The 27,588-nt window shown below is 55.4% G+C and overlaps 1 protein-coding gene across 1 annotated transcript; it reads left to right on the forward strand.

Moving 5' to 3' along the window:
- Positions 1-26,089, forward strand: NHSL3 (NHS like 3). The gene is made up of 7 exons (XM_065877767.1): positions 1-232; positions 21,599-21,769; positions 21,855-21,910; positions 22,203-22,326; positions 22,903-23,019; positions 23,105-25,639; positions 26,067-26,089. Exons 1-7 carry the CDS (start codon positions 1-3, stop codon positions 26,087-26,089), a joined length of 3,258 nt encoding a protein of 1,085 aa, XP_065733839.1.
- Positions 26,090-27,588: the final 1,499 nt, after the last annotated feature.

The following is a 27,588-nucleotide window of genomic DNA, read 5'->3' on the forward strand; positions in this document are numbered from 1 at the left end:
ATGGCGGCCCGCGCGCCCCCCGCCGCACCTGCGGCCGAAGAGCCGGGGGGCCCGGGCGGCCCCCCGCGCAGGAAGAAGTCTCGCTCCGGCGTGTCCGGCCTCCGCCGTGCCTTCAGCTGGCTGCGGGGCAAGCGGCGCAAGAAGGCGGCAGGGACAGAGAGCGCCGAACCGGCCGCCCCCCGGGCCAAGAAGGCGGACGACAAGGCCAGGAGGGCCAAGGGTAAAGGCCGAGGTAAGGCGACCGGGCACCTGGGCAGGCGCCGGGCGGCGCCGAGGGTGCGGCCTGGGTGGCTCCTCTGGGGGTCCGCGGCGTGTCGGAGGTGGTGGCTCCCTAGGCGCCGTTGCTTGGGGAGCGAAGAGCCCAGGGCTCAGCCCCGCTCGAGATGGAGAGGACCCCCCGAAGGGGGCAGGAATCCCCTGGCTTAAGCAGGAAGTGCTGGCCGCCCGGCTCTTGGGACGGTGAGGCGGTGCCCCCTTCCCCCAGTCTCACTCAGGCTCTGCCGTCTGCTGCTGAGTCAGGGGGTCAGAGTCTTGACTCTGGCCTGGGGCCAATGGGAGAGGCACGTGACCTTGCATCTCTGGTGGGGGGGGTCCCTCTGGATCTGGAAAGCCAACTGCACTCAAAAGGTGTTTCAGTCGTCGAGGTGGATCCGGGTTTCCGGCCCCACAGAGGACCCAGCACGGAGCATAACATGCTTTAGGTTCTCAGCAGTGTTAGCTTTTCCTACCTGGCCCCCCTCACCACTCACCTGGGCCAAACCGCAAACATCCACCTCCTGGGGTGGTGAGCTCAGGATCTGAGCCAACTGCCCCACCCACCACTCCTTCTCCCCGCCTTGGTAGAAACGGTCTTGTGTTGGAAGTGTGCTTGCAGATGGGGGAAACAGGCCCAAGTTAATGGAGAGGCGGTACCTGGGGCAGCGGTGGTTACCTGAAGTACTACAGCTAATTCCTTGCCTCTAGGCTCCCTCTGGCCTGATGGATGGGCAGCCTGAGGGGAGGGGTGGCTGATCTGGCCCATCCCTACTGGAATCACTTTTCTTTTGGCTGCTTGCTTTGTTCTTCCCTCATCTTCCTCTCTGTTTCTGTCTCCTGATTGAGGTGGAGGGCATGAGTCTCTGCAAGAGGGTGGGGCTCCCTTGGGGCCAGCCGTCCTAGGAAGTCTACCTTTCCTGTGCTCCTGCTTCAGTGCTAGAGGTGAGGAAATGGCGGTGTGTGCAGGCCAATCCCATTCTGCCTGTTTACCCGCCCAGTGTCCTTTAACCACCTCCTCTGGAGGATAATTAGATGGAACACTTTAGGGGTCAGGAAGAGGGTGAAAGGCCTCTTGTGTGATTGCATCCGGCCTGATCTTCCTTTTGGATATGGGCCCTGCTCCCCTGCAGCCCAGCCACAAACAGAAGTTGGGTGCTGGGGCTGAGATGACTGGGCCAGGCCCCATGGGAAGGTTTGCATGAGGGGTGTTTCCAAGGGCTCTGCAGTCCCCACAATATATGAAGTCTGTCCCAGGGCTGCCCCACTGGGATTCAATCTGAAGTCATCCCTATCACACTCAAGGGGGCATGGGTCAGAATTGCAGCAGGATGGTTTGTGGTCAGACTGTCAGGATTAGAGATAGAAGGCTAGTGGCATACCTCAGGGCAGTGGACACTTTTCCCCTGGGAGATCAGCCTGGGGGCAGGGGCTGGAAAAGCTGACTCTGTAGGTCCCTGCTCTGACAGTCTGGGTTAAGGGTCATTGGGTCAGTGGCAGGCCTCCCCCCTGCCTTGTGTTTGGTATTGGGTAGCACTGGGCTTTCTGGGCAGCAGGTCGACCTGATTTGGGACCACGTGCATGGGCAACACCTCCCTGCCCCTGGCTGTTGTTTCCCCAGGTCTGAGGGTGGCCGTAGGTATGTCTGGAGGAAGTCCTGCTTCCTTTTGCTCCAACCTCCTATTACTCCAATTGTTTCCTTGTCACCTGCCTGGCCAAACTTCTTTTCTGTTTATTAAGAGAAATAAATCCAATCTCTCTAATCTCCACTGGCACTGCTGGTCAGGAAGGGGAAGCCCAAAGAAGGCTTAACTCTTTCTGGGGAAAATGTTTAGAATGAAGATTGGGGGAGATGGGGAGGAGGCACACACAGAAAATTCCTGGGAGGTCAGGGGCCTTTGCTAGGGAGGTCATTATCTCCCTGCTCCCAGTTGCTGAACCAAAGACCCATAGATGCAGGTCTTGGCTTCTTTAATCTGAGTCCCCTACTATAAAAGGGAAAACTGAGCTTGGGATAGATTTTGAGCCTCTGTTTTCCAGAACCCCCGTGCTCCCCGCACTGCCCTGCACAGACTTAGAAAGGAAAGAGAGGAAGTCTGACATTTATTTATTATTCTGAATGTGCCAGAACCCCCCCCACCTCCCCGCCCCGCATCCATTACCTCCATTATCATTTACGACCATTTGAAGATGGAAAAACTGAGGCTCAGGGACAGTGAGCGATTGGTTTGCCCACCTGGGATTTGAACTCAAATCATCTGACTTCCAAAACTGGTCCTGCTTTCATGATTCTCCCAAGGACATAGACCAGGGGGAAAGGCTTAAAGATCTTCTCATCCAACCCATTGTACAGATGGGAAGAGGCCCAGAGAAAAGTGAGGGAACTTGATAAAGTAGGAGGAGTATCAGAGTCAGGCAAGTTAATGAGAGTTCACATCCTAGCCCAGCGGTTAGCAAGCCCTGTGACACTGGGCAAGCAACTTCTCTGTGGCCTCACTGTTTCCATTACTGTCTCTTGAAGAGAGGGGACCTTCTCACTGGGCTAACCTTCCAGCTAGACATATCCTTGATGGGTCTGTGAGCTTTCCAAGATTCTTACAAAAGAGGATGTGAAAACTATTTGAAAGTGAAGTCACCATAGAAATGTAAGGGGTCGCTGTTATTGTGTTTGTGAGTTTATTCACCTGAGTTGTAAGGACCCAGTCTGGAAGGAATGGGCTTTGAAGCTGACAGGACAATTCTGTCCTGGGCCCTGGTCTGCCCCTCTTGGGCCATGTGACCCCGGCAGGTTATTAACCCCTCCAAGCCTCAGTTCTGCTACCTGTAAAATAGAGATAACAAATCCTGGCTTTACAGGGGTGTTTCAAGGATCAAATTAGAAAACAGACATGCAAGTGCATTGTGAACTGTGGAGCATGGTCCAGATGTCAGCGGGTTGCTGCTGCTGTGATGCTGAGGACTTGAGCATTAGCTAAGTTTATCCTGATTCAGGTTTGGAAAACAACTCATTGGTTCCACCTCAGATACCCATGACGATGATGATTATTGAGGGGGGATCCAGGGAAGGTGGAGTCTTACCTTTGTCCAGCGGAGGATTCAGTCACAGAAAAAGTAACAGACAAACAAACAAACAAGCAGACATCCATATATTTCAGAAATATCATGTGGACTCTAGACAAGTGTGTGGGGAGGAAGTGTTTCTGGGATGGATGCCAGGACTGGAGGCTGGCAGATAATCGGGGGAGGCTTCCTGGAGGAGGTGAGCAGAGTGTGGAAGGAGGGCAGGGTGCTGGCTAATTTGAAGGGGAACATGAAGGCTGCTATGTGCCAGACCCTGGCCAGGCATTTTCATGAATGTTTTCCCTTGTCCTCAACAACCTGGGAGGTGGTCAGTTACAACCATTTAGGGGTGAGAAAATAGGCCCAGAGGGTGAAAGTAAGTTGGTCAAGGTCATTCAGCTTCATTCATTTGAAAAAGACATATTCCTTACTAGATAGTGTCATATACTGGTCAGGGTAATGCAAATATTTGGGACAAGACGGGCAAGGTTCTTACTTGCATGGACATGATGAACATAGCGTAGCACTGACAGAGCCACTCAATCTGTCTCCAGAGGCCATACTCTCCAAACAAGATAATATGAGGTTGGATGTGTTTCTGACTCGAGGGGAGTAACTGCTGTAGAGCTTAGGATCAACTTTGGGGAAAGGAGTATACAGCCCTCCCGAAGGTTTCTCTCAGGCAGTGGGCAGTGGCTGGGGGGGTGGGCGCTGGGGATGGCTCCAATACTGATAGTGAGAATTTAGGAGCTACCCTGCCAGGCCCAGCAGATTTAACCCCATGAACGTTGGCCACTCACTCAGGGAGAGCTGTGCTGGGCATGGGGTTATGGAGAGAATCCTGCGTTTGAGTTCTCCTTTGTCAAGTCCTGCCCCTTTCTTGGCAAGACACTGTCTGTCTTAATAAAGATGGGGTTTAATGACCTCTGACCATTAGTGGCCCTTTCTCATTCTAGAATTCTATGAGTTTGAGAATGGTCTGGAGGAGCAAGCTGGAAGGGGGGACTGGGGGTGGGAGCTATGTTCAGGGAAGGAGAGCCTACCTTTGGCCAGTCAGATGGACATGACATCGGGACCCAGTGGTCTGGATGTCATAGGAAGGTGGGTGAGGATGCAGGGTGAATAATGCCAACTCTCCCTGCTGAGGAAGGGGCCTGTGTAGCTCTAAAGCAAAGTGAGGACCCAAAGGCACTTTGGTTAGTGGTCACTTTGCCTCTCTGAGGTCCAGGTGGTATCTGTTTGCCTTTCAATAAACACTCCATGTATTTCCACATTCTGTGCCATTGCATGTGCTGTTCCCCACCTAGTATGTGTTTCCCTTCCCTTTTCTATCCAGTACTTCTATTCATCCTCAAGGCCTGGTCCAGTGTCATCATCTCTGTGATACTCCTGGGGAAATTATTGCCCCCAGACTCTAGAGCAGGGTGCTCAAGAGATTTGGAGTTGAACAGCATATGCTTTTCTTTCTTTTTTTAATATTTATTTATTCGTTTATTTATTTGGCTGTGTCGGGTCTTAGCTGCGGCATGCGGGATCTTTTGTTGCAATGTGCGGGCTTCTCTAGTTGGCGCTCGGGCTCTAGAGCACACAGGCTCAGTAGTTGCGGTGCGCGGGCTTAGTTGCCCTGCAGCCTGTGGGATTTTAGTTCCGCGACCAGGGATTGAACCCTTGTCCCTTGCATCAGAAGAGGGATTCTTTTTTATTTTTTTGGCTGCAATGGGTCTTCGTTGCTGTGCTCAGGCTTTCTCTAGTTGCGGCGAGCAGGGGCTACTCTTTGTTATGGCGTGTGGGCTTCTCACTGCAGTGGCTTATCTTGTCGCAGAGCACAGTCTCTAGGCGTGCGGGCTTCAGTAGTTGTGGCTTGTGGGCTCTAGAGCGCAGGCTCAGTAGTTGTGGCGCACAGGCTTAGTTGCTCCGCGGCATGTGGGATCTTCCCGGACCAGGGCTCGAACCCGTGTCTCCTGCATTGGCAGGCAGATTCTTAACCACTGCACCACCAGGGAAGCCCGGAAGGTGGATTCTGAACCACTGGACCACCAGGGAAGTCCCAGGATATGCTTTTCTGGTCACCTGCTTCTTGGGGAGGGGCATCTCAGTGTCCTTAGCCTGGGGCCTTGACTGATGTGATATGGGCAGGGCTCCCTCTGCTGTGGGATACATCAGTGGGGGAGTGGTTTCCATAAAGGAGTCTGGGTCCACCTTCTCCAAGCCCCTCTGAAGTGATGAGCATTGTCTGCCTTGGGTCCAGATGGGAGAGGGGGTCTCACTAATTTATTTCACAAATACTTACTAAGTATTTAATATTAGGTAATAAGTACCTACTATGTGCCAGACTCTGTCCTGAGGATGAATGAAAGACAAGGTCCCAGTCCTCGTGAACCTCACAGTTTGAGGGGGGTAGTAGACATTGAACAAGAAATTAAGGGTCAAGAAGTGTGACTAAGGAGGGAACAGAGTGATCCCAGGGGGAGATCAAAGACGGCTTCCCCAAGAGGTGATGCGAGCTAAAATGGAAGAATGAGGGGAAGCTGGGGTTGAGGGATTTGCAGAGCTGGAACCAGGCAAGGCTTCTGTTGGGGGTTGGGACCAGCTGGCTGTCGCATTCTGTGGGCACAGGCATCACCATACCTTACTGTTCTGAACATCCTGAGGGCAGGCCCTGGGCTGACTGTCTTTTCCCTCTGCCCTGCCCAGCACAGGGCCTGGCATTAAGTGGCTTTGGGTGATAGGTGGGTAATCTGATATGGGCCCCCAGAGCATGGGTATCTCCAGATCCTGGGCGCTCAGAGCTGATAGCCTGAGATGTCACAGGGAACCCTCACGGTACATACAGATGGGCAACTGAGGCCCAGAGGAGGAAGTGACTTGCTCAAGGTCATACAGCCAACCAGTGTTGGAGGCGGAACAGGAGCCCACACCTGCCAGGCTGACCTCAGCTTCCCCACTCCTTTGTTCTGACTTCAAATGGAAAATCCCATCCCAGAAAGGGGCCTCGAGCAGGGGTGGGATGAAAAGAGCAGGAAGCCGAGGCCGAGAAGGCCTCATCCATCCCCTCCCTTACCTCTGACACCTTCAGAGAGGGGCCGGGTCCAGCTGCCTCTCCCCCTCCCTCCTCAGCGGAGGCCCTGGATCCGCACCGGTGGCACAGGGCCCAGGTTCTCCTGGAAATCCCCTTCAGGCTGGGGGGCCCTCCCCCCACCACTCTCCCTTTCCCTGTGGCCAGAAAAATCTCTAATCTGTTGTCGGCAGAGGGCAGTGGGAGCGCCTCCCCTCCCCCACCCGCCCCTCGGAAATTCCCCTCTCCCCGAACCCTCAAAGCTGTCTCAGCTGCTCCTGGCCTGTCACATGCTGAAGAAAACTAATGAGAGGAGGCATTGTATATTGTTTAGGCCGCAGTGAATGCGGCGGGGTGGGGAGAGCAGGTGTACACACCTCTGCCTCCCATCTGGAGAACCCATGGACGGCCACCTCCAGTCCTGTGGCTGACTTGGGGGAGGAAGTGGGTGGAAGCAGCTTCCTTGGGCAGCAGGGATGAACTCGTTGTCCACCTCCCCCATGACTATACTCCCCAGGACTCTGTGCTCTAGTGTTCCGCTGTCCTGGGGGCCGGTTCACCAAAGGCTGTCAGCTGCACTCCCAGGGTGCTCTGTGCTGGCATGGAGGGGAGATGGAGACAGCTCAGCCTGCCAAGGGTTTAAACCCTGAATCTTCTGGCAAAGTGCGTGCTTCCCAGGAGGCTGCTGGTGGGGTCTGTTCCGAGTAGGACCTCCTGCCTGCTTTAGGATACCCTCTCCTCTAAGCCCCTAGCCAGCCGAGGCCTTTAATACTATCCTCCAGGAGGGTCACGAGACACTCAAGCCCTGCCTTGTGGTTCCAGGAGTTCTGGTCCATATGCCTACCATACCACCTACTTCTTCCCACCAGTCCTACCCCAGGCTCTCCCAGGCTCTCCCATGCACTTGACTCGTTGGTAGTACTCTTCCTCCTGGATCCAGGAGCAAGCATAGCCTTTGTAGTGAAAGAAGGTAAGACTGGGAGAGTGCCTTGGACTCTCTTGCCTGTGCCTCTTCACCTCCATTAGTGCTCAAGGTGCCATCATCACCACCTTTGCCAGTTTCTGTTCAACATGTAGGGATACCTACTGTGTGCCAGACACTGTGCTGAGCCTGGGGCTACTAGGAGGAGTGAGAGGATCAGTGTCCTTGAGGAACTTGTTTTCTGGTTGGAAAGGGAGATACCAAAGCAGACTGTTGCCTTCAGACAAGTGCTGGGTTGGTGTTACACAGGGTGCTGGGGAGCCCTGAGGTGTGATCAGTTCTGTATCAGCGGACAGCATTAATGCCTGTGGGAGCCCCAAGAACTGGGCTGGGGGAGGAGGGGGGGGGTCAAGGAAGACATGGAGGAGGACACTGTCTAGCAGGGCCTTAAGGACAGGCAAAGGTGGAAGAGGAAGGAGCTCTGAGAATGAGAGGGGTGTGGTCAGAGATGAGGCTGAACTGGTGAGCGGGGACAGCTCCTGCAAGGTCTCCTGTGAAGGCCAAGGTACCTGCTACACTCCAGACATCCTTCTAAGCTCTTTGCATGCCTGTCCTCACTGAATGCATGCCAAGGGATTTGGACTTTACCCTTGAGTGTTCTCTCTGCCCCCCCCATACCACCTTTCCCCTTTATGGGCCTCAGGTTCCCCACCTGTAAATTAAGGGAATTGGGCCAGCAAATCTCTGAGGTCTCATCCAGCTCTGCCTCTAGGACCCTCTTCTCTGTGCGAGGCAGGGAGCCTGCTGCACACAGCGTGGTGTACAGTGTATGCTCAACAAGTATTTTCTGGGTGGATATATAAAATACCAGCCCCTCAGGGACTACACTGTTGTCAACCTCAGTCTCTTAACAAGAGATGGGCCTCAGGGAGGGTGTGGTTCAGCTTTAACTCTCCCATTTTGCAGGGAGGGAACAGGGTGTCTTGGAGCCACTGGGCATAAGAGGCAGCAAGGTGCAGTGGAGGGGCTTGCCCCCGTGGCAGAAAGGATGAACCTTAAGGGGATTAGAACTGAGGGCCGTGGGCTTCCAGCCCAGGGCTCTTTCTCTGTCTATACCATGCTGCCCCTGGTTGGAGAGATGGCAGAGTGATCGTAAAGGAGAGTCCTTGCCCAGTGTGTGGGGTCCTGGGCAGGTCCCTGGACACAGGGCACTTGTGAGAACATAAAGATGTGGGGGCCTTGGGCAACCTGGAAGGCTTTCAGAAGAGGTGAACCTTGGTCTGGGCTTTGAAAAACAAAGACTTATTTAACGGGTGATGAGAGAGAGTTAGGGTTAGATGCACACAGACATGTGCTTCCATGTATGTTTACCTATATGCTCCATTACTTACACATACCCCGCCCCCCAAAGGTAGATAGATATGGGTATATCAGCAGACAATTGCACAGTCATATTGATACAGAAAAGCACGTGCAATTACAGTCTTATAGACAAACGTTTTTACTTACATGCACTCAAGCAGACTATTACACACTCAAACACACAAAAAGCAGTGATATTCAGCCAGCTTGAGGGAGTCACAATTATATAGGCAAATACACAAAAGCACACATCCAAACCTATGTAAACAGACTCAGTTATATGGATACAGGCATGCAGTCACAGGTGATGACACAGAGAGGAACCCACATGTTCAGGGTCACAGATGCACAACTACACAGCCACATTCAAGAACGCAAATACAAATGCCCAATTACATGCCCTCCTTCAAGGTCATGGAGAGGCACAGATAAAGTGGTGGGGTAGGTAGCCTGGAGCAGTGGGTATTGGACTCAGTCTGGGTTTGAGTACTGGCTCTGTAGCTTAATGCTGTTTGACTTTGGGCTAATCATTTGACTTCATGGAACCTCAATTTTCCCATCTGTAAAATGGAGATGATAAAAGTACCTACCTTACGGAATTGTTTTGTGCATGAAATTAAGTAATGCATGAAAGCAGTTATCACAGTGCCTGGCACATAGGAAGCGCTATATAAAAGGGTTCTATTGTTATTTTGAACACCATTACTACAGAAATACAGTCAGATAGATGTATTTGTACAAACAAGCAGAGACAGGAGATACACAGACACGTGACACTCACGGGGTGGTGGTTGGTGGGCCCTAGCAGCAGCAAGGCTCCAGACCCCGCCTGTCTGGAGCCTGGGCCCCTAGTTCTCTTGGTTCAGCTGCAGTCCTCAGAGGCAGCCCCTGGCCTGGGAGAGCGAGCGATCCGTCGGCCCCACCTGGACAGGCCCGGCCTTTCCCAGAGCACTGGGCGGGGCGGCTCAGCAGGTCTCCCAGGTCCTCAGAGGGGTGGAGCTTACGGGATGTGCGCCAGGCCCCGCCCCCTGCCGGCCCCTCCCTCACCCCGGCCATTGGCCGCAGAGCCCGGGGGCGTGGCCGAGCTGGGGCTGGGGGCGCCTGCGGTGGCCGCCCGCGCTTCTCTCTGCCTCCCTCCTGTGGCTGCGGGCCCGGCTGCCGGGCTGGTAGGGCTGCGCTAGGGTTCCCGCGCCGGCTCCCGCGCCCACCATGGGCAACTCACACCACAAGAGGAAGGCCCCAAGCGGCCCCCGGGCCCGCAGCTTCTGGCGGTTCGGGCGGTCGGCGAAGCGGCCGGCAGGTAGGGGCTGGGGGTGGGGGCGGGGCAGGCGGGGAGGAGGGTCTTCCTGCCGCAGCCGCCGCCGCCGCTGCTGCCCCCTCCTGGGGCTTGTTGGGTGTGAGTTTGGGGGGCCGGGAATCCCCCGCACAGACCCCACCCCTCACATGCAGACAGAGACACATGTACGCACGAATACCCGCGGGCGGGCACATGTACATGTTCACAATTTACAGTCACATACACAACACCCACTCAGATGTATGGACATGCAGACACAAAATCACATACACATTCACACCCACACGATCGCTGTGGGAGGCACAGATCCTGAGATACAGGTACATATACCTATGTATACGGTTTACCCAGCCACACGAACACCACCACAGTCGCAGATTCAGACACATGCGTGTAGGTACAGTTGCCCAACGTCTTAGGCACACGTATGTACACACAGGTTCAAAACTGCACAACCAGCCAGACCCCAAAGCACTTATACATACACACACACACACACACACGCACGCACGCACATTTGTTCCCCAGGCTTTAGCCCGCACAGGCTGAAAGTTTGCAGGAAGGAGGGGAGACAAAGGTTGAGGGGAGAATCAGGAAACCAGGGGCTGGAGACTCGAGCCGCCTCCATCTGGCTTGATCGGGAGTCGGACTGGTTCTCTGGGCTCCCTCCCCACCCCCATCCGCACCGCCGCTGCCTCTCTCTGTCCCCCTTCCCCCCCCCACCCGCGGTCCCCATGGTCGCTGCCGCATCTCCCCCTTTCAGTGCAGCCACCGAGCTGGAACGCAGCCCTTCCCAGCGTGCTGCGGGATCTGTCCGCGGGTCACATTCCATCCTCCAAGTCGGGGGGAGGGGGCAGAATGGGAAGGCCTCCAACTCCAAGGCTGGGAGCCAGGATTCCAGGTTCCCCCCAGTGGGTGTGGCGGTTCAGGGTATCCCCGGGTCCCAAGAGGTGTTGGAGGAGGGGCTGTCTAAAGTGCCTAGTTCCTCCGCCTGGTGAATCCAGACATGGGGTAGGGGCAGGGTGGGGATACACCCCCCACCCCGCAAGATAAGGGGTCTCCAACAGAGTCGGGTATCTGCTGGTTTTGGGGAATGAAAAAATCCTGGAGAAGGTGGCTTGGGGGGCCTCCCTCCTGTGGTGGGAGAATCCACCCATGACTTCCCAGGATGGCCCACATTCCTAGAGGTTCTGAATTGAGCCTGATGATCTCATCCCTCCATGCAGGGGGCAATAGAAAGGGCCTAGGCTGGGATTTAGGGTGTCTGGGTTCTCAGTGTCGCTCTGGTATGGGCTCTGTGACCTTGAGCAGATTGCTTTCACTTCTCTGGACCTTCCTGGCTCCTAGAGGGAGGCCTGTCTGTGAAATTAGGGCAGCTTAGCTTAGGTGACTTCTTGGGACCCTTACAGTTCTGGCTGGCTATTTCGTCGTGAAAGAGACTGATAGAGAAGGTGGGCTTGTCCAAGGTCATTGCCTGCAGTGGTTTGAAGAATAATCATGATTATTAGGAAAAGGATTAATTAAATTCTGGTAGGCTCTCTGAGGTTCCTCAGAAGCTGGGTTGATGAGAGACTCCTGGACATTCCAGTAGTCTCCCTGTCCCAGTAATCCTGAAATCTAGGCTGTGCCCACCTGTCTCTCCTCTTGGAATCGGCACCAAGGGGCTGGGGCTGGGGCTGGTGAATCTTCATCTGCCCTCGTATGGCCACTCTAATCTGATGGTTTCCTGAGAACCAACTGTAGATCCAGACTTGTGACCATTTGTGGTGGGGGAGAGAGAGATTAAGAGGGCTGTTTACAATCTCTGGCCCGCCAGCCCTTACAGAAGAGGCCTGGGGCTTCTAGCATCTCTTGTGCTCTTCCAGTTCCTGCTGCAACTCAAGGGTCAACCAGGCTTTAAAGGTGTTCCTAAAAACCCAGAAAGCAATGTCAAGGCAACATAGAAGAAAGCGTGGGGGGCTAGGGAATATTCTAGGCTATATGTTAGAAGGCTTTTGGGTTGCGGTCAGTTTTAGAAAACTGGGGAGCTGGTATTAAAGAAGTAACTGTAGGGTTGGAATTAGTCCTGAATTGTTGATTAGACAAGAGAACCTGCCCAGGGATGCATTTCAGCTCTGGGGTATGGTCGTGAGCAAAGGCATGGGGTTGAGACTGAGTGTGGAGGCTGGAAAGCAAAGTAGTTGAGGTTTCTTCCTTGTGCCTGGGAGGAGAAAAAGTGAATGTAAACCTCAATCTCTTTGTTTTTACTTGTGCTGAGGATTCTAAGGCTTCCCTGGCTTCAGCCTCTGCTGACACAGGTCCAGGTATGGGACTGGGGCTTGAGTGCTTACTCCTTTGATTAGTCTGTGAAAGGATGGGGGAAAGAACGCAAGGCAAGCAGAGAGGGCTGGAGTCTACAGGCCAAAGGGAGCCAGTGAAGGTGTTTGAGCAAGTGAGGAGCCTATGAAAGTGGTATGTTAGGAAGATGGCAGGTGCAGGCAGGACAGTTTGGGGGGTGGGGTGGTGAGAGTGGAAGCTCATAGAACAGTCTGGAGGCTGTTGCAGTAATCCAGGGGAGAGGCTGCTGAAGTGAGGGCTGGGGACAGGTTGAGGGCTGTGGGAGTGGAGAGGAGTGGCAGCTGCAGAGACACTGCGGAGGAGGTGGCAGAAGTGATAGGAAGGACCTAGGATTAATCAGATGTTGAGAGTATGGGCCAGAGAGTGCTGTGAAGGCTCTATGTGTGAGGCTGCTTGGCTGGGGGTGGCAGCAGAGCTAAATGCTATGCTAAACCCTTTACCTTGATTAATTAATTTGTCCTCCAATGGTCTTACAAGCTGTAAGCTATTATTTCCATTTTACAGATGAGAAAGCTGGAGCTCAGAGAAGTTAAGTCACTTGTCCAAGGCTACTCAGCAAGGAGGTTGCTGAACAGGGATTCAAACCCAAGCCTGTCAGATTCCAAAGCCTGTGCTCTTAATTATTTTAGGTGTAGATGGATATCCTCTTATGACGGAGGGGCCTGCATGTCCTCCGGGTGAAGAAAGCCTGAGGCCCTGGGGGATTTGGACTCCGTATGGTGCACAGGTGGAGGAAGCACTATGGAGGAAGGGCAGGGGTTGAGGACTAAGCATTGAAGCCGCCAAGAGCTCAGAGAGGGAGCTCGTTGGCAGTGGGAGGGGAAACTGACTTTCAAGGAAGGGTTGGTCCCATGTTACAAATGCCCTTGGACCATAGAGAAGGGTGAGGGTGAATAGAGAGAGGCCTCCTCACTGCTGCAAAGACATTGTAACCTGCTGGGGTTGTTTGGCCTTGGTTCTCAGGAATCCAACTCAACCCTCCCAGCCCCAGGCCATCTAGGCACTTGGTCCTGGGAGGTACGGAGGATTGGTGGAGGATGTGAATTGGGAGCTCAAGGAGCACCCCCAGCACTCTGTCCTCTTCCTGTTCCCACGCATTATACTGTCAGGCTTACACACATGGCCCTCCTCCTGATAGGGTTTATTGTTCCCACTTTGCAGATGAGATTGAGGGAAGGGACTAAGTCATTGGTGGAGTCAAACTCCGCCCTGCCTCTGGACCTAGAGCACCAGTGGCCGCAGCTGGGAGAAGACCTGCTCCTGTTACCTCCCTTGCCCCCTTTCTTCCTGTTTCCTCCCCTTTACTGGGGTGGGGAGACTTGTGGCCAACTGTATGTCTAGACTTGCTTGTGGGAGCCCTGGGCTTCCAGATAAGGGGCTGGCCCAGCCCTCTCTGGTCTGAGGGATCTGAGATAAGCTGAACCCCCTTGCTGCCCCAGGTCCTGACCCAAAGTGAGGGACCACTCCCCTCCTTCTAGTGGCAGAGTCATACATGCCAAGGGCTCTTTAGAGATCATCTCCCCAACCGTCCTACCTCACAGATGAAGAAACTGAGGCCCAGAAGAAGGCAGTGCCTGATTCAGGATCATGCTTCAACTGAGGGGCAGTGAGAGCTCAGGCCTAGGACCTCTGACTCCCAGGGCAATGGGATATCTGGTGTGGGCTCCGAATTCCCTTTCCTCCCAAACAGGGGGCAGTTAGGGCTGCTAGATAGGGCTAGGTCACTGAGGAGCTGATAGGAAGCTGATGTTAAGTGTCCCTTATCAGACCTTATCTTAATAGTGGTTCTCAACTCCACTTGAGATTTGAAGAGAGCTCCAGAAGTGGATGGGAGAGGAGGCCTCTAGGGGCATGGGAAGAACAGCAGCCAGTATGAGCTGGGCTCACATCCTGATTCTGCCATTATTAGCTGTGTGACCTTGGGCAAGTCACTAACCCTAGGGGAGTGCCTCTGTATGGTGAGGAGGAATTAGTGAGAGACCATGTGTGTCTCAGTCAATTGGCACTCAGTAAATGCTGGCTTATGATCGGTGAAAGTGAAAAGGCCCCTATGCCTGGATAGGCAGAGGCTCCCTCTGATGACAACACTGTGTTTACACTTGGTTGCGTGGCTTTAACTTTCCCAGGCACTCTGTGAGGTGGGTATTAGTCCCACTTTACAGATGAGACTGCAGCCCTGAGAGGCTGATTCATTTGTCCAAAGCCTGGAATCCAGACCTTCCGACTCCCAGCCCTTTTCTCTCCTGGCTTCATGGTGGCTGCCTCTCCGGCATCTATGAAATGAGGATAATCATGCCTTGAAGGAACAAAGGAGAGGGCTTTGGGAAGTCGGGATCTCACCCTGGCCGAAAGAGATTATTATGTTACTGTCGGCAGCAGATACTGACCCGGAAACTCATTATGACATTTACTAATATTATGGTAGCTAATTCCTCCCTGTGTGACTGCCTGTTCCCCCAGGCGCCTGTAGGATGGGATCCTCCCCTTCCTGTCCCAGGCGCTCCCTACCCACCAATATTTACCTTAGAACCGGCCTGTCAGCTCTGTCCTGGCTAGGCTGGGGCTTCGCACTGAGAAGAGGAAGGAGGGAGATTCCCCTCGTGCAGAAGTGGGGTGCAGAGCTCCCCCACTTTGGGCAGTGACTGAGGCTATGGCCCCCTCCCTCCCACGCCGACCCCTTAACTTCCTGAGACTTAGGGTCACTAAGGCGTTTGCAGTGAGACCGAGGTTCTGGGCTCTGCCACTTCCTGTTTGGGTGACCTTGAGCAAGTCACTGTCCCTCCAGCCTTGTGCTCATTTGTAAGAAGGGAACTCACACCTACCTTTCATGTTTCTCATTCGCTTTCTTCGAGACAGTAGAAGAGGAAAGTGCTTTGAGAGGACTGTAAAGCGCCTTCGCCTGAGAGTTGTATTCACTTCCTTTTGTCTTGCCTCTAAGAGAATAAAAGCTACGCGTGCTCTGGATTCTGCTCCTATGGGAAGGCCCGGGTCCCCTCTGGGCCTTTGTTTGCCCACCAGTACAAAAGTGAGGGGCTGAGACTTTCCAAACACCCTGAATCCTGGCTCCAGAGCAAGGCCACCTGGGCAGCTGTGCCCTCCCACTTCATTCCTCTCCCCTGAGTCAGGCCGGCCTGGCTGCGGGGGCGTGCCGCAGCCCCCGCCCCTTGCTCTGGAATGGGGCAGGTTGAGGCCTCACCCCGTGGAGGATGTTGCCAAGACAGTACATACGCATGCGCACAGGTGCACGTGGCCTTGGGGGGCGGGGGCCAGGGGCTCCCTTTCCTATTCCTCTCTGTTTCCAGGCTCAGGGGGGCCCCAGAGCAGTGGGTACATGCATCTGCCCTCGTGTACACGCAGCCACCCAGCAGGACCCTGCATGAATCTGCACAGTGGCGCTCGGGTGTGGGGAGGGCGTGGACTAGGGAGGCGTGGGTGTGCTTTGTGGACGTGGTGGTGAGAGCACCCGCCTTTGAGGGATGGCCCCAGTGAGGCTTTTTGGAGGTGCGGTCTGCACACTTCTGCTGGTGGTCCGTATCTCAGCTCCTTCCGGAACTTGCAGGTGTGCTTCCTGGTGTGCGTGGCCTGGAGCAAGGTGTCTTCTCAGATCCAGGAAGCCTCCTCCCCTGGGCAGGTAGGGGAGGCAGAGGCTGCGTGGTGAGCCTCAGTCCCAGGCTGCACCTCTGGACTGTGCTGGGGCTGAAGGTCCTGGAACACGGACTCCCAAGTGTGGCCTTAGGCAAGGTTCTTCTGCTCTCTGGGCCTTAGTTTCCTTGTGAGGTGCACGCTCTTCATCCGAGGCTCGAATTTCTGAGCCTCTCCCCAGACAAGCTACAGGTGTGTAGACCTAAGCCTGGAGTGGCTCAGAGGGACCTCAGGCTCTGGCCAAGGCGCGGGTGGGGGTCGGGGGTATGGGTGTTGCTGGGGGAACCAGATGTTATCAAGTGTGAGAGCCTTGGATCCTGCTGGGGAATTTGCAGCTGTGACCCTGACTGCAAGCTATGGGCCTGGGACCTTGATGAGCTGATGTTTCCCCCGCCCTGACTTAGCAGAGCTCAGCCCTTAGTTTCCCTGGTTGGGAGAAGCTGAGTATGCCTTTGTCCTGCATGGTTGAAGGCTCCAGTTTTGGAACCAGCCAGAGCTTGGGAAGTCACCTGGCTCTGTGAGCCTCACAGGTCAGTTACCAGGAGAGTATCTTTGAGTACCTGCTTCGAAGAACTGTTGTCAGATCTGTGAGGGTAGAGACTGCCTTCCACCAGCGCCTGGCCTGGTGCCTGGCATGAATTAATCACCCTACAAGTGTCAGTCTACTGCTCTTTTCTGTTTGAGTGGGACTAATAAGAGGGATGGATGGGTCTGGCCTAAGAGAGAGGGAAGAGGGGAGGATGTGGTCAAGAAACCTCAAATTTGGGGGGATGGTAGGGTCATCCAAACCTTCTTCAGAGAGAGATCAGGTTTGTAGCTGGCACAGTGGGCAGAACGTGGCTTTTGGATTCAAGTGGTCTTGAGTGTGAATGCTGTCCCGCCACTTACCAGCTTTATAATGCTTGCCCTCTCTGGTGTCCATTTCCTCATCTGTAAAACGGAGATAAAAGTGCTTACTTCTTGGGAATTCCCAGGCGGTCCAGTGGTTAGGACTCAGTACTGTTGCTGCGGGGGCCTGGGTTCAACCTCTGGTTGGGGAAATAAGATTCCGCAAGCCGCACAGCACAGCCAAGAAAAAAAATGTGCCCACTTCTTAAGAGTGTTATTTAGATTTCAATGATCTGAGATATATACTATCTAGCCCCACAGAATTTTGTTCTCTAGAGAGCAAAGGCTCAGGTGTCTGCATGAGTGGTCCCTGAGAAGTGGCACAGCAAATGGGGAGGGACCAGTAGGAGGATCTTGCAGCATGGGAGCCATTGTGAATTCTTAGATCCCTAGGGACTCAGAGAGAGAGAAAGGTGCTGTGAGAGAGGGGTGTCCTCAGAGTCTGGGGGACAGCACTTTATAGTTCACAGACCTTCTCTTCCACAGTCTCAGCTACTCTTTTTTTTTTTTTTTTTTCTGGCTGCAGCGTGTGGCATGGCATGCAGGCTCTTAGTTCCCCGACAAGGGATGGAACCCATGCCCCCTGCAGTGGAAGCACGGAGTCTTAACCATGGGACCACCAGGGAAGTCCCTCAACTACTCTTTTTGGAGTTGCCGGGGGAATCTCTTTTAACACCGTCAATACTCAGCTGAACCTTTAGTACTGACCTCTTGGGGTTCTTTGAATAAAATCCTGACTCTGCCAAGGCCTCTGGGGCCCTACCTGACCTGGCTCCTGCCTTTTCTCATCTGCCATTCTCTCCCTTGCTCATCATATTCCAGCCACACTGGCCTCCTCTCTGTTCTGGGAAAACCACCCCACCACTCCTGCCTCAAGACACCTTTATGCTTGCTGTTGCCTCTTTCTTTTCTTTCTTTCTTTTCTTTTTTTAATATTTATTTACTTATTTGACTGTGCCAGGTCTTAGTTGCAGCACACAGGATCCTCGTTGCTGCGTACGGGGTCTTCATCGCGGCATGCAGAATCTTTAGTTGTGGCATGCGAACTCTTAGTTGCAGCGTATGAGATCTAGTTCCCTTACCAGGGATAAAACCCTGGTCCCCTGCATTGGGAGCATGGAGTCTTAGCCACTGAGCCACCAGGGAAGTCCCTGCTGTTGCCTTTTTCTAGAAGGTTCTATGCCCAGCACTTGCCCTGGTTGGCTTCTTCTCTAGGTCTCAGTTCCAATAGCCTTTCCTTGATGCCCCCTAAAGTCACCCACTTCCTGTCACATCTCCTCAGCCCTCACTATCTAAAATTATTTTGCTAGTTTATCTCATTCGTGTATTCATCAAATATTTATTTATTTATAAAAATTTATTTATTTATTTATTGGCTGTGTCAGGTCTTTGTTGCTGTGTGTGGTCTTCGTCACGGTACATGGGCTTCTCATTGCGGTGGCTTCTCTTGTTGCGGAGCACGGGCTTTAGGCACGCGGGCTCAGCAGCTGTGGCTCACGGGCTCTAGAGCGCAGGCTCAGTAGTTGTGGTGCATGGGCTTAGTTGCTCTGCGGCATGTGGGATCTTCCCGGACCGGGGCTCGAACCCATGTCCCCTGCATTGGCAGGCGGATTCTTAACCACTGCGCCACCAGGGAAGCCCCTCATCGAATATTTATTGAACTCATAGTATGTGCCAGACACTAGGGATATACTGGTGAACAAGATAAAAGTTTTCCAATAGCTGTAGCCCCTAGTACTAGTTTAATAAATATTTGCTGATTAAATGAATGGATACAACAATCTTATAAAGAGGAGTTCTTAGCCTTGTTTCCATGTGAGGTCATGACTTGTATGTGATGGAGCTGGATTTGAACCTGGACCTGACTTCCCTCCAAGTACCTTCCCTCCTGCCCCCCACTCTTACTGCCCTCACCTATGGCTAATTCTGTTCTCCCTGCCTGGTGATCCAAGAGAGTCGCTGAGTCACAGAGTGAGACCAGTGAGAAGAATCCTGGGCTGGAGGAGCGAGAGGTCTGTGTTGAAGGCCTGTCTCTGTTGTGTGACCTTGGCGAGTTCACAGTGCTTTTCTGGCTGTTGATGTTACATTACTGAAGTGGGAAGATAATCCTTTGGAACGTCTGGGGCTGGACATACACGTGAGGGGTTGTTAGCACCAGCCACTGTGATTCTGCTCTGGGCATCTCCCCGGCTTCCCAGCACTGTGTCCTGGGCTGGCTCCTGCTCCTCCAGGGACCTCTGCCAGTGTCCTTGCCATCCACCCAGGCAGTCCTGGGCTTCTGCCTGGCTGCTCCATGCTGTGAGCCCCTTCCCCAGGGAATCACCCTCAGCAGCCAGGAGGACTTGGGGGTGGGCACCATGCCAAGTCTAGTCTAGTGGCTCTTCCACCCACCATCTGGCAGCCGGCACCCTTGCCTTAGCTCTGGCTCGTGACTGTTTAGAAAAGGACTTGGGGACAGGGGTAGTGGGCTGCCCCTGGAATTGAGTATCTTTGGCCCTCCTAGTCATCCTTTGCACAAGAGCCGAGCACCCAGAGACTCCGTGCCTCAGTTTCCCTGTCGGAGTCTGGGAAGGTGCCTGCTCCTGCCCTGCACTCGAGGGGCGGGGTCGGTGGATGGGCGGGAGCAGTGGTGAAGGTGGGAGGAGGACCTGGAGAGTAGCCCCTCCCCCTCCTCTGCCTGGAGCCGGCGCTCTGCGGCTGGGCGGGCAGACTCATCCCCTCAGCGCTGGGTTATGGTGAAGGCATCGCCGGGCGTTCTGGAGAGGTCAACGTAGGGGACGGTCCGAGTGGCGTCGGCAGTCATGGTGGTGTTCCTGGGCCGCCACCTCCCGGCGCTCCTCGGGCTCTTCAAGAAGAAGGGTGAGTGGGTGTGGCTGTGGGGGAGATAAGAGATCTCCGATACCCCCATTTGCCAGACCCTTACGTAGAATGGGGGATCAAGGCCCGGGAAGGCGGTGGGGTGGGGGATGCGGGCTGGTAATGAGGCCAGACTCCCCTGTCCGCCGCGGTGCCTTTGTCCAGCAGCTTTCCTACTGCCTTTGTTTGATTTCTGCTTGTGTTTCAGAGGATGGCTCTAGGTGTCTCTGACCTTGAAGCCCGCAGTCCTCGGGCAAGATTGCCTTCCTCCAGGGGTACTCACGCTTTACTGGGTACATCCCAATACCTCAGTTCCAAGAGGTAGTGCACCCCCTCCCGGGTCAACTCAGTGTGCGTGTGGGAGGATGGGATGTGGAGAGCAGAGTAGAAAGGAAAGTAGTACCCCTGGAAGTTGGGGAGCAGATCAGGAAAATCGTGTTTAGAGGCCTGGGGGTGAAGTTTTGAGGGGAGGGGCCTATGCCCTCCTCCTCCTAGGAACTGGGCTTTCAGGCCTGGATTAAGATGTGGGGGCCAGAGGGCCCCCAGTTTGAGTGTGATTCAGGAGTCCCCTCGGGAAACCTGGAGTTTAGTCTTGGCTCTGACTCCGATTTGCTGGGTGACCTTAGGCAAGACCTTTCCTCTTTGAGCCTCTTTGTGGACTTGTAAAATCAGGAGGTTGGGGAGAGGAGGGTCACTGAGAGACCTCCTAGCTCTGACCTTGTGGGATTCCTGAGGATTCCCTGGGCGGGAGCTTGGCTGTTGAAGAATGCGCTGAGGAAGGCGGAAGGGACAGTACAGGTGTCTGAATTGAAGATCCTGATCTTGGGGCGTGGCCCTTTAAAGGGCTTGTTTTGTTCCTGTCCCTCCACAAGGTGCTGCCAAGGTCACATGACCCTGCCAGAGCTTTTGCTTATGTTGTGGGTTCCGTTTAAAGGGGGGCTGGGGCTGCAAAGTGCTGACACAGCCCCTATTCCCAGGATTAGATGCCCAGCTCCTCTGTGGGCAGGGCCTGTAACAATATCCTTTGTAATGGACCCCTGGCTCCTCTGCACCAGGGCCCTGGGCCTCCAGGAGAGGGGGATACCTGGGACTGTTCCGCAGAGAGAGGCTGGAGCTGCCTCAGGGGGAGTGGAGTGGCTGGGGTCCCTCTTCTCCCCTCCCCAGCCTATCCTTCCAGTAAGGGACAGCTGCATGGGTGACTAGGGGACCCAAGTGGCCATATCCTTGGCTTAGCCCACACCCCAGGACTTCCTGGGAATCTGGTTATGACCTTTGCTAGTGCCCACCCCCTTCCTAGTGTCCCATGTGTCTTTTTCTTGGACCTGGGCCAATGGGGTGTACAAAGAGGTGGTTTGTCTTCCTGTAAAGTGTAGCTCAGGATCTGGAGACAAGAGAAATGTATTTGCTATGGGCTATGTGTACACTGGAGTGTCTTGCATGGGGCCCTGAGTGACAGTTGTGTGTATATTTGGGTACTGTTTGTGTATATACAGACTGGGGACTGTGGGTGTCATGTGTATACGTGGCGGCTGGGTGTGCTCTTGGTGTGGGTACACAGATGTGGTTTTACTTGGATGCTATGTGTTTGTATACATACTGAATGAAGCCTGTGGGTGTTGTGTGCATATATGGTGGGCATGTGTGCCTTGGGTATGGTGCCCTATATGGGGCCCTGTGTGTGGTGTGGGTGCTCAGATATATGTATACTTGGATTATAGCTTGTGTATGTACTTGGGGGCTGTGTATATTGAGTGTATACCCCAGGACTGTGGGTTGTGAGTACAGACTGGGGGAAGTACGCACTGCATGTATGTGCAGGTGCCCTGTGCACTCTGGGGACTGTGGGCGCCCTTGTTGCAGTGCCTGTGCCTTCCCAGGGCCCAGATACCTTTGGGCCTCACTTTCCTTCCTCCTCCATTCCCAGCAGGCTCTGCCAAGGCTGAGAGTGACAAACGACTAAGTGTGGGGCCAGGCCAGGGGCTAGGGTCTGCAGTGGATGAGCACCAGGACAATGTCTTCTTCCCCAGTGGGCGACCGCCTCACCTGGAAGAGCTGCACACGCAGGCCCAGGAGGGGCTCCGTTCCCTCCAGCACCAAGGTAACCTCCTCCTCCTCTCTCCAGCGCTACTTTCAGCTCCCAAAGTCAGGGGCCTAGCTCAACACACCTTTCTGATGCCTTTCAGAAAAACAGAAACTGAACAAGGGTACCTGGGACCATGGAGACACACAGAGCATCCAGGTGAGCCCTGCCCCCAGCTCAGTCTTGATGTATTCCTCTCTCCCTGCTTGACCTCTGACAAGTATGTCTTTGAACCCTTCTGGATCTGTTTCCTTTCTGTATCATGAAAGGCTAGACGAGATGCCCCCGAGGGCTGGTCCAGGGTAGCTCTAGCTGATGCCTGCTCAGTGCTAGGTGATGCTGGGGCAGGTCGGTGGGGGGTGAATCTGAGTCAGAAGTTACAAAGGGGAGCCTGAGGAGGCAAAGGTAAGCCCCACTCACGCCTCTGGGCTGATCCTTCTTCCCCCAATAGTCCTCCCGGACCAGGCCAGATGACGATAGCATCTCCTCCTGCAGCCAGACCACGTCCTACACAGCTGAGAGCTCCACGGCAGAGGACGCTCTCTCTGTCCGCTCTGAGATGATCCAGCGCAAAGGTATCCACTCACCAGCCAGGACTGTTGGGCAGGAGGGGGGGTGGTGGGCACCCAGCACCTGCAGCTTTCCCTTTTCCTCCTAATCTAGTGTTTCCCAAGACTGTGATTCAGTGGATTCAGGAAACATAGTACCCTGTGTCCTCTTGGAGGTTCATAATGAGCATTAACTGAAAAGCAGGACAGTGAAGAGTTGAGAAACCTGGTTTTGAGCCTAGTGTTGCTATTTACAGCTGTGTGATCTTGGGCCAATGCTTTACCTCTCTGTGCTTCTGTTTGATATTCTAGAAAAATGAGGATAAGAATACGTACCTTATTGGAATGAATGCCAAGTGTTTAGCATGCTAACACATTTAATAAGTGTTCGCTAAATGGAAATCATCATTATTGACCTAGTAAAGCCTTCCAGAAGGCTTGCAGAAAAGTGTCTAGCTTTGTTTAACCCAGCTTTGCCCATGCCTACTTGACTGTGGAAATCTTTTCTCACAGAGTTCTTATTAATATTCTATAAAAGTTGTGCTCTGCAGAATGTGCCCTAGACCTGCTCTAACAGTTTCTCTCCCTGGACTCTGCCCGCAGGCTCCACCTTCCGACCGCATGACTCATTTCCCAAATCATCTGGAAAGTCAGGGCGGCGCCGGCGGGAGCGGCGGAGCACGGTGCTGGGACTGCCACAGCACGTGCAGAAGGAACTCGGTGAGCGCCTGATGAGGAAGCTGTGGGCGGGTAGCCCTGGCCACCCCCTCTGCTGACCATCCCATGCCCTCCTTGTCCATTCCAGGCCTGTGGAATGAACGTGAGGCACCAGGTACTCCTCGGCCTCCCGGTCCACGGGACGTTGTACGCATCCCCACGGTGGATGGCCATCCGGCAGGCCCGGCCTCAGGGCCAGGGGCCAGGGTGTCCCTGCAGGCGCTGGAGGCAGAGGCCGAAGCCGGTGCCCAGGCAGAGGCCATGCTGCAGCGCCACATCGACCGCATCTACCGGGATGACACGCTCGTTGGCCGGTCCACGGGGGCCCGGCCCTTGCCACTGACCCGGCCCATGTCCCTAGCAGTGCCCGGACTGACCGGAGGGGCAGGGCCTCCAGAACCCCTGAGCCCGGCCATGTCCATCTCGCCCCAGGCCACCTACTTGTCGAAGCTGATCCCGCACGCCGTGCTGCCGCCCACAGTGGACGTGGTGGCCTTGGGCCGCTGCAGCCTGCGCACGCTGAGCCGCTGCAGCCTGCTCTCATCCAGCCCGGCCTCCATCCGCTCACTGGGACACTTTTCCTCGGTCTCCAGCCCGCGGCCCCGCAGCCGCCACCCTTCCTCCTCCAGTGACACCTGGAGCCACTCTCAGTCCTCTGAGACCATTGTGTCTGACGGCTCTACCCTCTCCTCGAAGGGTGGCTCAGAGGGCCGGCCAGAGAGCTCTGTGGCCAACAGTAACGTGGCGCCCCCTCCCCTGGGGGGCAGCGGGAGGGGCTCTCCCAGCGGGGGCAGCACTGCCGAGGCCTCGGACACTGTTAGCATTCGGAGCGGTGGCCAGTTGTCCGGCCGGAGTGTGTCCCTACGGAAGCTGAAGCGGCCCCCGCCACCTCCCCGCCGGACCCATTCGCTCCATCAGCGCAGCTCAGCGGCACACGATGGGCCCCTGGGGCTGCCTCCCAAGCCCGAGCGGAAGCAGCAGCAACAGCTGCCCCGGCCGCCCACCACTGGCGGCGGGTCAGAAGGGGTGGGGGCAGCACCCTGTCCATCCAGCTCAGCAGGCAGCTGGGTGCCTGGCTTGTCTCCAGGTGGCTCCCGGCGTCCCCCACGCTCCCCAGAACGGACACTCTCACCCTCCAGTGGATACTCGAGCCAAAGTGGTACCCCTACCCTCCCTCCCAAGGGTCTAACAGGGGCCCCTGCTTCCCCAGGCAAGGCCCAACCCCCTAAACCAGAGCGTGTCACTTCCCTTCGATCTCCCGGGGCCTCGGTCTCCTCCTCCCTCACGTCTCTATGTTCCTCCTCCTCTGATCCGGCGCCCTCAGACCGCTCTGGTCCGCACGTGTCGACTGCCCTGGGTGACAGGTTTGTCATACCTCCTCACCCCAAGGTGCCTGCCCCCTTCTCCCCACCTCCCGCTAAGCCCAAGAGCCCAAACCAAGCTGCCCCTGCTCCAGCTGCCCCTGCTGTGGTCCCTGGGCCCATCTCTACCACTGCTGCCAGCCCTGAGTCCCCACCTACTCCCCAGACATCCCTAACCCCACCTCAGGCAGCTCCCGGTGCCTCCAAAGACCAGTCACCCCCACCATCCCCACCCCCATCTTATCACCCCCCTCCGCCACCCACTAAGAAGCCAGAGGTGGTTGAGGAGGCCCTGGCTGCCCCGGAGACTGCTGAGGAGGCCCTCCAAGATCCCACCTGGCCCCCACCCCCGCCTCCTGCACTGGAGGAGCAGGACCTGTCCATGGCTGACTTCCCTCCACCCGAGGAGGCCTTTTTCTCTGTGGCCAGCCCTGAGCCTGCAGACCCTTCACGGCCCCCAGAGCCCTCCTTAGCTACTGTCTCTTTCCAGAGCCAGCCCTGTGGTACCCCAGATCTTCCTCCAGCTCTGCCAGCCCCATCTGCTGCTGGTTCTGTCCCAGGGCTTCAGGCCAAGGTCCCTCGGAGGGAACCAGGGGGCTGCAGCAAGGGTGGCGGCCTTCCCAGGGAGGATGCTGGTGCACCCCTGGTCACACCTTCACTCCTGCAGATGGTTCGGCTGCGCTCTGTAGGCACTGCCACAGTGGCTCCGACTCCGGCATCAGGGCCGTCGGCCCCCCAGAAGCCACTGCGAAGGGCCCTGTCAGGGCGGGCCAGCCCAGCGCCTGCCTCCTCAGGGCTCCACGCTGCTGTTCGGCTCAAGTCCTCCAATCTGGCTGCCAGCGTGGGCCCTGTGAGTGCCCAGCCCAATGGACCACCTGAGGCAGAGCCGCGGTCCCCTGCCTCTACGGCCAGCTTCATCTTCTCCAAGGGCACCAAGAAGCTGCAGCTGGAGCGGCCCGTGTCCCCTGAGATCCAGGCTGACCTCCAGCGGAACCTGATAGCTGAACTTCGGAGTGTCTCAGACCAACGGCCACCCCAGGCCCCAAAGAAGCCACCTAAGGCCCCCCCGCCTGTGGCCCGCAAGCCTTCTGGGGGAGTTGCCCCCCCCACCTCCCCCAGCTTTCCTCGGGCTGAGCCCCTTCCTGCTCCTCCCACCAACGGGCTCCCCCATGCCGAGGACAGGACTAAGGAGGAGCTGGCAGAGAATGGAGGTGTGCTGCAGCGGGTGGGTCCAGAGGAGAAGCTGGGCCTGCCTGGCACAGGTACGGTGGGCAGGGAGGGGTGGGGTGTGGGTCCCATCACTGGTCATGGGAAACAGGTATCAGAAGTCCTGCCATTAGGGATTTGCTCTTGGATTCTGGTCTCGGGGTGCCTGGGAAGGGTGACCTGTCACCTCTGATGAGCTGCACTGAAGGAGCATGGATTGTTGGGCTTTGGAGTCAGACCTACTGAAATTTGAAGTTTGAATTCCAACTTTGCCATTTTATCTACCCATCCTAGCCTCGGGTTCCTCACTGTAAAGTGTGAGGCAACGATACATTATAGTGGCAGAGGGAACGTTTGTAAAATGTCCAGCTCAGTGCTGCTGTCGTGGTCAGTAAAGTGAGGGGGTGAGGATGTGCCTTGGGCTCTTAGTGGTCAGAACCAAGCTAGGGGGTCCCTTGCTGAGTATCCCTTTTCTCTCCACAGACCCACAGAAAGAGCTGGTCTGACCACCAGGCACCTTGCTGGCACTGCTGACCCATCCCAGGAATACAATCTCAGGGACCTGAGCGGCTCCAAGGATGAGAGGATACGGCAGACACTTAACCTAATAGGGAGGACGCCTGCAGCCTTAACCTCCATGGCCTTCAATATTTACGCAAGCCTGGTGTGGCTCCTGTCCTCCAAGTCATCCGGCTCTCATGCCTTTTCCTGAATGGATTCACCTCTGGCAGCTGCCGCTTCAGTCGTGGCCTTAGCCTCATCTTGAAGGAGGTAGCTGGTGGGAGTGGGTGTCTGTGCCCCCTGCTGGCCTCAAGGCCACAGAATTGGGAACAGAACACCTCACTTGAGGTTTTTTTTTTTCCTGTTTTTTTTAAATGTCCAAATCATGCACATGCTGTAGTCAAGAATCAAAGCACTTTTGAAAAGTGGCTGCATGTCCATCCTCCAGGGCCCGCGAAGCCACATTCCAGGGGCCTGTTTACATGGCAGCAGCATCAGTCCCCAGTAGCCAGCCCATGGCTGGGACTAATCTGTCCCCCTCCTCCGATCCAGTTTGCAACTTTTCTTAGTTCTTGGAGGTAGGCAAGTCGTCATATTCCCACAGGCTTCTCCAGGCTGGAGGCAGGAGTGGGGCTGTGGAATTCCAAAGCACAAAAGGTGCAGCGGGGGTTGGCCCTCCTGTGCCTCAACTTACCACCAACCAGCCTCCTGCCTTCTGGTTCTGCCAGGTGCTCCGTGCAGGGGACAGGAAGTGGGAGACTGCCAGGGCCCAAATGGGTGGGGGAGAAAGAACCAGAGGGGAGGTCCACAGGCTCGCTCTGTCCTGAGAGAGTGGGAGAACAGAGTAGAGAGTCACGTCATGGGGCACTTGGCCCTGTTTTACTTGATGAGGTTGGGGTGGGTGGACACGACTCTTCAGAGGCCGGAGCCGCAGGCCATGGCAAAGCTGGGTTCCTGTCAGCTCGACAGGAAGTACTGAGGACATGGATGGAGGGGTGGGTCTGGCAGGGAAGAGCCTATTTGGGCAGTGGGCCCAGACCCGGCCCTATGGATTATATCCTCTGACCTTTACTCTGCTCTGAGCACGTCCTTTCTGCAGCTGCCTTTCAGCACAGGTGGTTCCACTGGGGAGAGCTGACACTGAGTGACAGGATGGGAAGCCAAAGGTGCATTCTATGACAGACTCTTCCCTAGTCAATGAGGGGGAACTCAGCGCTCCTAGGGGCGGGCTGGGTGGTTCCCCCCTAGACATCAGCCTCTGCTACTGATCTCTCCTCCAGGAATTTTGCTGACCTTCCCACTTTCAACCTGTGCCACCTATCTCGGTAAGCTGGTTTCCTCACTGGCCCCGGTGGCCCCACGGGGGTGGCCCTAGTGCCTCCTTCCACTGCAGCATGGCTGTCACCAGGTCACCCCTTTGGTCTTGATCCTCTTTCCTCAACGGTGACTCAGGCTTGAGCCGGGCAAGGGACCTTGCTTTTAGCTGCTTCTCCTCCACCCAGGA

The sequence above is a fragment of the Phocoena phocoena genome, chromosome 1 (assembly GCF_963924675.1).
Source record: "Phocoena phocoena chromosome 1, mPhoPho1.1, whole genome shotgun sequence".
In the NCBI taxonomy this organism is placed as follows: Eukaryota; Metazoa; Chordata; class Mammalia; order Artiodactyla; family Phocoenidae; genus Phocoena; species Phocoena phocoena.